General features: G+C 41.5%; 1 protein-coding gene and 1 pseudogene across 1 annotated transcript; one reads left to right on the top strand and one right to left on the bottom strand.

Moving 5' to 3' along the window:
* LOC129741284 (NADPH oxidase 5-like) overlaps positions 1 to 5,947 on the top strand; it is a 48,239-nt pseudogene extending 42,292 nt beyond the window's left edge.
* A 21-nt stretch (positions 5,948 to 5,968) lies between these two features.
* LOC129746190 (uncharacterized) lies at positions 5,969 to 6,655 on the bottom strand. The gene is made up of 2 exons (XM_055739738.1): positions 6,499 to 6,655; positions 5,969 to 6,438 (listed from the first exon to the last, which is right to left on the bottom strand). Exon 2 carries the CDS (start codon positions 6,394 to 6,396, stop codon positions 6,025 to 6,027), a length of 372 nt encoding a protein of 123 aa, XP_055595713.1. The 5' UTR covers positions 6,397 to 6,438; positions 6,499 to 6,655; the 3' UTR covers positions 5,969 to 6,024.
* Between the last annotated feature and the right edge of the window lie 3,480 nt (positions 6,656 to 10,135).

Raw genomic sequence — 10,135 nt, 5'->3', positions numbered from 1 at the left:
CTCATTAAAATAACGGTTACATGTGTCTATTGGGTTGTAGTAGCCATACGTGGTTCGATGAGATGGAATCCAAAGAAGCATTTGGTTCCTCAGCGGGCGTGTAGGAGCATACAAATTTATGCAATCCAGGAGATCGTTGTTTTCAATATTGCCGCTCAGTAAGTCGAATGTGAATAAACACTGTAGGAACTTCCTTCTACGAGATAGCGTTTCAAGATGAATCAGGTTACATCGATGTTCATAGGGAGTCCTGACTTCGGGATTCCAGTTAAGTTTCCGAAGAGCAAACCGAACAAACGCTCGCTGGACACCTTCGAGATATTGACTCAAAGTCAGTTGGAATGGGGCCCATACTGGAGCTGCGTATTCAAGTACACTTCTGACGATCTAACAATAAAGTGTTTTAAGTGCATACACGTCGTTGAAATGGATTGTGTTGCCACGGAGGAAACCAAGCATAGCGTAAGCCTTGGCGGTTATTGTAGTGATATGCGTGTGAAATCTCAACCGGCTATCGAAGGTAACACCGAGGTCCTTTATTGTGTCAACAGTTTCGAGAACGGTTTTACCCATTGTGTGGTTATACTGATGCACGTTACGGGTTCTTGATAAACTCATTGTTTTGCACTTTTTGACGTTCACCAACATTCCATTCAAATCGCACCATCTCATAATGACGTCGAGATCATTCTGCAACGTGATGCAGTCTAGCGGTGATGTAATTTGTCGGAATAGCTTTAGGCCGTCTGCATAAAAGAGTTTATGCGACGTCAACATGTCACACAAATCGTTAACGAACAGTATGAATATTAACGGTCCTAGATGACTGCCTTGGGGAACACCGGATGGTATCAAAAACTTCGAAGAGCAAAAGGAGTTGACTTTAACATAGGTCAAGCGGGAGTTCAAATACGAGGCAAGCCACTTTGTTATCCACTCAGGAAGTCCAAGGTGTCTAAATTTGTCTATTACCAATATTTGAGGAACGCGGTCAAAAGCTTTGGAGAAATCGATGTATACAGTTTGCACTTGCTGACGTTTTTCGAGTTTTAGTACCACAAAATTTGTAAATGCCATAGAGTTTGAGGTTGTTGAACGTTTTTTTCATGAATCCATGTTGAGCGCCATCAATTAACTGAGCTATGGACGGATATATAGCATCGTACACTAAAGATTCAAGTACTTTCGCAAAACAGTTAAGGATTGAAATCGGATGGTAGTTTTCGACGGAATGTGCGCTGCCACTTTTATGCACAGGTGTGATCGATGCTATTTTCCACGCCTGGGGAAAAACTCCAGATGACAGGGACAAATTAAAAATCCTTGTTAGAGATATCGCTATTGCGGAGGCACAGTTTTTTTCGAACACCGGTGGCAAATTATCAGGTCCTGGTCCCTTTCGAAACGTTCACTGCTATAAGGGCATTATAGACGTCGACATCAGAAAGTGTTAGAGTAGGTACACGGATATTGTATGACGGTAAAGATTCAAGTGATACAGCCGAAGTGAGTCCATCATCGTTTAGGAAACTCAGCAAACAGGTTTGCGGAGTCGGTAAACGTTTCTGCTGTCTTGCCGGAGAACGTCATATCAACTGGGATCCTGCAGTAGTTTTTTCGGTTACGGATATATGACCAGAAAGCAGCGGGATTCGTTTTAAGCTCGCTTTGGTATTGGATACGCTCTAGTATGATGAGGTGAGTTTTGGCAGCTGACTGGAAACAGAAGCTACCATATTTCATCACGGATAGAATAGTTGTTTGATACAATTTTAAAAGATCTTCTGGATGGGCTCCCCACCAGGTGCCAGTGATTTATCGGAGAAAATTTATTCTTTGTTGGCATTTTCCTTTCAGATACTCAGTATGGGCTCTCCAGGTACACTTGGAATCAAACCAAACCCAAGATACTTGAAACACCTCGATTGAGTGATCGTTCTGCCTAAATAGAAGATGAAGCTTAGATTGAGCAGGTCTATGTTTCTTAGAGAAAACAACCATCTCCGTTTTCTGAGGGAAAAACTCAATCCCAAGCCCCAAAGCCCAGGAAGACAATCTGTCTAAAGTATCTTGTAAAGGTCTGTGCAGATGAGACTCTGTATATCCTGTGACAGACACCACGCCGTCATCTGCAAGTTGTCTTAGAGTGCAGCCTTCAGAGAGACAGCTGTCAATGTCACTTATGTAAAAGTTGTACAAAAGTGGACTTAAATATGAACCCTGTGGGGAGGCCCATGTAAGATGTTCTTCTAACTGCAAAATCTCCGTGAGCAAAGTTCAAATGTTTCTCACAAAGCAAGCTTTATAAGATGTTGTTCAAAAGTGGTGGCAGACCCCGGGAATGCAATTTCTCTGACAAAACTTCTATTGAGACTGCATCAAAAGCTCCCTTTACGTCAAGAAACACTGAAGCCATTCGCTCACATTTGACGTACGCCATTTGTATCTCTGAAGACAGCAAAGCAAGACAATCCTTTGTCCCTTTCCCCCTTCGAAACCCAAATTTAGTATCTGAAAGGAAACCATTTGTTTCCAGCCACTTATCCAATCGGAACAAAATCATTTTCTCCATCAATTTGCGTATACAAGACAACATCGCTATTGGACGGTACGAGTTGGGATCAGACGCTGGTTTTCCGGGCTTTTGGATAGCAAGACTCTCACTTGTCTCCCATCTTGGGGAACAATGTTATGCTCCATGAATTGATTAAATAAATTGAACATGCGAAATTTTGCAGCATCCGGAAGGTTTTGCAACAAGTTAAATTTGATTTTATCTATTCCCGGAGCTGAATTGTTGCAATAGAGAAGGGCAAGTGATTATTCGACCATCGAAAAGCTGAGACCTGCTGCCTTGAAGCTTTCGGTGAGATCATCGAGTTTGCTCTGCATATCCGATTGTGTTAAGGCGAGCAAAACAATATCGTCTGCCAGGTCAAGGTCGTTCAGTTGCTCCAATGTCTAAGAATTCCACGATAATCCTCGGTTTGGTCGTGACGCGTGACGAACTCTGTCTCCATTGATGAAAGTGTCATACACGACTGTTTGTGACTGTTCCAAACGATGGGAGCAGATCCAAAAAAGAAAATGAACACATCAGAGTAGCCCAGCAGTGACCACCCATTGCCAGGTCCGAAAGTTAAATCCTTAGATCCTGTGAGGTATCTGGCAACTCGTTTTGAAGCCTTTCATCACTTTTCGTCGGAGAACTAACTTTTCTTCCCAGAAAGCCAGATTCTATTCAAACACCGTATTTCATCGCCCAAGAAATGTTTCGCTGCTCCAAGTTGGGTAACGTCGAAATTCTTTCGCAGCTCTACAAACACTTCATCCGCCGTACTTTTCTCAGCACAAGCCAGCCGCAAATCGTCGACGTAAACAAGTAGAAATATCGATTGTTCACCATCTGGCTTCACGTAGAGACAACTATCTGACTTAAAACCTTGATCCACAAGTGCTGAATGGAGGGCCTGGTTCCATCAACGGGCTGACTGCTTCAGACCATAAATACTTCTCTTGAGTCGACACACCCATTTCTCCTTCCCAGCATCGGCATAGCCCGGCGGTTGTCGCATATATATCTCTTCGTCAATGATGACATGTAGATAGCCTGTATTAACGTCAAAATGTCGTTCCTCTAGTTGCTCCTTTCCAGCAATCGTCCCACAGCGCTCTCAGAGTAGTTAGTCTGACGAGTTACGGGGGGAAACACACAAAATCGTCGAAACGAGCTGGCAATACTCATCTTGTTCTTCGGTTTATAAGTTATCCAATTAAACTGGCCCAAAACATGTGGGGGATTCGCAAAACGCAGAGTGGACTAGCACACCGGGATTAACTAAATAAAAAGGAACTTCGGAACTTCCGGACAAATGAAGAAAGAACTCGGTCTAATATAAACGTAAGCTTTTATTGAAAAACATTTTACCGTATAACGAAGTATGATAACCGCTAATCTGCTTCTAATCCACGCTGTGTTAATGGTGGGGATTGTAATTCTCCATCAGAAACAAATTTGAGAACTCTAGGTGCGAAACCCGTACGAACGAAAAAAAAAAAACAATTCTCTTCATAAACATCTAACTACTCTATTTCAGCCTCCGCGAGTACATGCGTTCCGAGTCGGAGCGATCATTCGATGAAGTACAGATACGGAAAGCTCGCATGCAAGCCCTCGGCCTAGCATACCTGAGTCCGCAGAACAAATCTCTGGCCCAAAGTTTCCGATACATGCGCAACAAACCCACCATCATTGCCTTCAAAACACCGAGCCTGGAGAACTGTGAACCCCGTGACTCGACCAATTCGATCGTTGTTTCGCCCGGTGTTTTCACCCAAAAAGAAGCCGAAGAGGGCAAAATCATGCACGGACATCGGACGACGACTACAACCATGACCACAACCGTCACATCTCCCCACAAAGCGGGTGCCACGGACGAGGACAAACTTCAGCGACCGGTCAACTACCCGGTCGGAAAACCTCTGGAAATCTACATCGATGGCCCGTACGGAGCGCCCTCGAGTCACATCTTCCGGGCCCAGCACGCCATCCTCATCGCAACCGGAATCGGCGTGACGCCCTTCGCTTCGATCCTACAATCCATCATGCACCGATACTGGAAGGCCCCGGCATTGCTGTCCCCGGTGTAGCTACGAGTGGTCCAGCGAAATTCCACCGACCATCATGAACCTTCGGAAGGTCGACTTCTTCTGGATCAACCGGGACCAGCAGTCGTTCGAGTGGTTCGTCAATCTGCTCTCGCAGCTGGAAATCGAACAGGCCGAGCTGGGCGGGGCCATGGAGCGCTTTCTGGAGATGCACATGTACATTACCAGTGCGCTACAGAAAACGGACATGAAGGCAGTCGGATTGCAGCTGGCCCTCGATCTGCTGCACCAGAAGGTGTGTGTCCGAACTTTTGATCTTTATATATAAAGCTCACATCTAAACCAGAGTCTGTATCTAAATCTGAAATTTGAATTTAAACTCTGAATCCGAAATCTGAATTTGAAATCTGCGTCTGGAATTTGAATTTGAAATCTGCGACTGAAATCTGATTCAGAAATCTGTATTTGAAATCTGAATCAGAGATCTAAATCTGAAATCTGAATTTAAAAAAATTGAATCTGAATCAAAAATCTGAAATCTGTAATCTGTCTCTGAATGTGAATCTCAAATCTGCAATCTGTCTGGGCGGAATCCGAATCAGAAATTCTAAACTGTTTGTTAAATATGAGTCTCAACAAGATTTGGTAGCAAGCTAATTTACATTTAATAATTAAATTTTAGTTTATCGTAAATGTTTCTTTTAATTAGGTGCAATTCTGAAATTTTACTTAACTGAAATTCATCTACTTATGTCAGGCCTAGAAATGGTCATGGGACCTTAAGCGATAAGTTTTATTTACAGAACTCATAGCTAGGTGTCACCCTAAGCTGGGGAAATAAGAGGAAAAAGCGACATCTATGTTTGAGTCCAAGCACTAATTTCAAACTCGTGCATTTCACGTCGTTCTTTTTTTCAGGAAAAAACGTGATCTCATCACTGGCCTCAAGACGCGCACCAATGCCGGTCGGCCCAACTGGGACAAAGTGTTCAAACAGATCCAGGACCAGAAGAAGGGCAAAGTGACCGTGTTCTACTGTGGGCCCCCGCAGCTCGGCAAAACCCTACGCTACAAGTGCGACCAGTTTGGATTTCAGTTCCGGAAGGAGGTGTTCTAGGAGCTCACTCTGGAGCCGTTATTCTATCTATATATTGTAGGATCAATTCAATGTGCTATCTACGTTTCATTTTCAAGAATAATGTTAATATTAGATATCGAACTTATGCCTAATTATTGTCGTTTTATAAATTATTGTAATATTTTGTTACCCATTCCATACATCTTCTGTAAAAAAAAATCTGTCTTAATTTATTCTTAATGATTTAGCCTTAAAATAAACGCTGTCATCATCATGAAAAGAAATTTTAATTTTAAACTGCGTTTTACTCAACATTCAAGTGAACTAATTTCTCTTTCTCAAACAATCACTTCTTTCGATCCCCCGGGGAATTGTTTAAGAAACATGTTCAATTGCTTACAGTTAAGGTCCTTCCCGGGCACCAGGATACCCTTGCTGGCGGTTTCCTTTTTGCTGGCCTTCTTATCGATGTAAACTTTGTAGCACCGCTTGAAGCTGGTCATTTCCTTGGGGCAGAGCCGTTCGTCGAATTCGTGCGTCTTCAGGCAGGAAAACAGGATGGCCATTTCCTGGAGGCATGCAACGTCGCTTTCTTTCCCCGTTTTGCCACTGACCTGGTTCTTCAGCCGCAGCGGTAGGATCTCCTGAAACGGAACGGTAGCCTCCAGTTGCGGGATCCGCTGTTTGAGCAGGCTTGCCGTGGTACGCATGATGGTGTGGGGTTGAAGTTGCTCCGAGCTCCGGCTCAAAAGCTGAGATATTGGCAATCCACAATGAATTAAATTGATAAAATATTTGTAAAAGTGACTTACCTTCAGCTAATCCACTAGCTTTCTTAACAGTATGCTAACAATAATTTAAGTATTTTGACAAAATCGACAAAATTAGTTAGATAACTTCATGTTTTGGAGGATTAATTTGTTTTGATCTTCCGGCCTGTTTGACAGTTGAACAATTTTACTATCTACACACATAAAATACTAAACTGAAAATATGGGTTATTTATCAAAAATCTAACACACCAAAGTGAGTATTCGGTAAAATGGATTAGATCACTTTCGTAAGTTATGTGCCAAACATGTGAACAGGGATGCCAGGTGTTGAGGATAAAAAATCTGGGCAATTTTGAAAAAAAGTCTGTGTGTGTCTGTGCACAAGGAAGATCACAAATTTGGTACTGAACCAGAATTTTGACGATGCGTGTGAGCGGGGTTTGGGGGGGGGGGGGGGGTGTAGGTCGAGTTGAGAACTATATAACTAACACGGTTTTCTACCACGTACAATGCCGATCTTATGTACAAAAAATAAGTTTAATGAATGATTGATCAAATACCCGTGCATACAAGCGAGATTCATAGTCTAATCTGGCACTTACGGATCAAATCCGATGATTTCATCACTCAATTTCAAAAGTCTGTGAAATCTGGGCACTCTGAGCAAAAATCTGGGCAAAATCTGTGTCTGACCAATATCTGGACGAGGGGTCAAAAGTCTTGGTTTTACAGACAAATCTGGGCACCTGGCAACCCAGCATGTGAATGACATTCTACTCATTTTCCGAGTAAAATTTTGTTTTATTCTTAAAAAATATCTGCGTTTTCCCACAGTGGTCGGGTAAGTTGAACTGATTTAAAAAATTATCAACGTAATAAAAAAAAGTTATGCTTATGATTGCAACGTGTTTTGTCCTGCCTGTAGTCCGAAATTGCCCTCAAAATTGCGAGAATGTTTAAAGCGGTGTTTGGGGTGGCCATACTATTACCCATCGTTTTATCTGAGCGAGTCTATTTTCTTTGCTTTGTGCTTTGCTAATTGAAATCAACAGGTAGAATTGCGTTTGCAATTTTTTTTTTGGGTATCTAATACCGTATTTTTTTTCACCTGGAGGCAAACTAGAGGCAACCTAGGTTCGCTCTAACTGCTGTCATCGTGCTCATTTATTGCTCGAGAGGCAACCTAGGTTCGCTCGAAAAACGGACGGAGTCGCCCTGAGAAGAAAGTCAGTTTTGCGAGAAATTCAACAATACTCTCAACGTTGTTGTCGAAACATTAAACAACTGTTTTTGGCTTAAAGCAAAACAGTTGTAATAATGAACGGGAAAATGATGATTGCCGCGATTTTGAACCTCTCAGCCAAGCAAAATCGTACTATCTGCTGTCCAGTGCAATCCGGACACGAAAAATGGCAATCCGGATGTGAAGAACCGAATGAAGAAATCTAGAAGGGAGAACAAAATGACAGCTGCATGTAAACATTGCGTTCGTTCTCACGCACACCTACGTCTGGAATAATTCGAAACCCGAAAATCGTTTTTTTTTTTTATTTTGACGGTTCCAGAGCCAAATCCGGAATCAAAAAAAAAAAATACGCCATAAGATAATAATAAGTGATTTCATTAAAACGAAACAGGGGGAGTGACTTCCTCAAAAAAAAAATTTTTTTTTGTGACGTTTAAATAGCTCGGGGAGCCGACGCTCATTTCCAAATTAGAGATAGTTTGGAGAAGGAAATTCTAAAGTTTAGAGTAGGCAGCGTAGAATAGTAAGCACTGATGAACTGATGTACAAGCTAAGCCTTGAAACGTGTGTAAAGTTCCAACGACCGTTTTCAATCAATTTTATGTGTTTTGGTTGAGCCACCAGATGTCTCCAAGGACACCAGAGAGAACTGTCAAGAAGAAAGTGAAATGTAAACAAAACAAAATAACAAACTATTAGTCAGTTATGAATATGTCGAATTACTATTTGACGAGTTTTGAAGATTCGCAACACATTTATGATTTGCGTAATGGAAATTTTTTAGCTTTAAGCTGTTTTTCTAATTATTTCAAACTAGCATGAAGCACTAAATAGAAACAGATATGATACGATAAAATGCTCGCTCAGAATAGCCTAGAATCGGTATTGTTTCATGAGATTTTTAATTTTAAACTCAACTGGATAAAATAACTGGTTCGTCTGGCTTGTCCGAAGTTCTTATTTAGTCTTTTTTAGTAAAAAGAATGAAGATAAAATGAAACAGGCAAATTTACCTTGCTGTGAATATATTGAAGCCGTCCATTCTACTACGATGTTAATTTATCAATTTTTGAGATCATATACGATTGTGCTCTTCCAAGAATGAGGTACTTAAAAAGTTTAATCGGCTTGTTTAAATGATAGCATTCGAAAATTTGTACTGGTTTCTGGAATATAATAATTCAAGCTTGTTAATCTGTTTGTTATTTCGGCAGTCTCTGTAGGGAAAAAATATGATAATGCTATTTTCCCCAGCTTAAAATTATTCGTGGTTAATCTAATTGTATAGAATAATTCGTCTTATTGTATTTAAATTTATTCATTTTTGAATTCAAATACCATTGCGTCCTTTCGAAAAAATGTTACATTTAAAAGACCTATCTAGAAACAGTGCCATCTATTGCGCCGTTCAAAAGTTAGAAATCTAGCAATAGATGGCATTCAGATGGCGTCATTTTTTAACGGCTTCTTTAAAATAGAGCACTGGAAATTTTACACAAGTTTCTGAAGATTTTTAGTTCGAGCTTGTACATCTGTTCATCTGTGTAGTAAGCGATCATGAGACGTTGGTTAGACCATCATGCACTTCATTATATCCATTCCGGCTGGATATGGACAGAATGCAGTTCAAGATAATAAACCAACCCCTCCTGATACCAGTTGGAGGAAGGACAACGGTGGGTTCGAGACTGGCCTCTACTTACTCCCCAAGCATCTCACCTGTCGGCAACTTATGGGATTCGAACCCAAAAGTTTTTCTTGCCGATACCGGGAATCGAACCCAGTACGCCTGGGTTACCAGACTTGCGCCAGCCTATCCACTAGACCACATCAGCGCTTTCTCAAAAAAAAAAAATATAATAGTAATAATAAACATGCCCTAAAACCTTCCAAGAATATTTATAATTTATTTTGAGATAGGTTGTATATTGAAATGTGTACAAGAGAAAAACACAATATGCACAATGTCACCACTTTAAAAAACCTTATCAAGTTACGTTTCCTCAGATCCGTTGCTCTCGTCGACTCGGCTCTTGTTTTTGAGCAGGAAATTTGCCAGGTACTGCAACGGGTCCTGTGGCCGATCTTTGGCGAGTGCTTTCAATCCCTGCAGCAGGATGGGATTCACCGTTTGATCCAGATACTGCCGAGTCGGAAGTGACTGCAAATCCCGAACGGATGGTTTGCGTCCGTTGGCGTCGCCGCCGCCGCCGCCCGTTTTGTTTTCCTTTTCCATCATTTTATATTGTGTATTAGAAATCGAACAGTTGCAAGAAAGCTGAAAAGTGAGTTAAATTAGCAATCTTTATCTTTGCGCACATTCGAGAAGAGTAATTTTTTTTTTTGACGTAGAATTACGTTTTACGGCAACACTATAGGGGGGCAAATTGAAATTCGCGAACAGATCTCGCGTCACGAAAAACGCCTCTT

This window comes from Uranotaenia lowii, chromosome 2 (assembly GCF_029784155.1).
Source record: "Uranotaenia lowii strain MFRU-FL chromosome 2, ASM2978415v1, whole genome shotgun sequence".
Classification (NCBI taxonomy): Eukaryota; Metazoa; Arthropoda; class Insecta; order Diptera; family Culicidae; genus Uranotaenia; species Uranotaenia lowii.
This window is presented reverse-complemented; position numbering and strand designations above follow the sequence as displayed.

What these genes read in the sequence shown, in the direction of transcription:
- LOC129746190 (XM_055739738.1), bottom strand. Translation starts at nt 6,396, where the DNA reads ATGCGTACCACGGCAAGCCTGCTCAAACAGCGGATCCCGCAACTGGAG.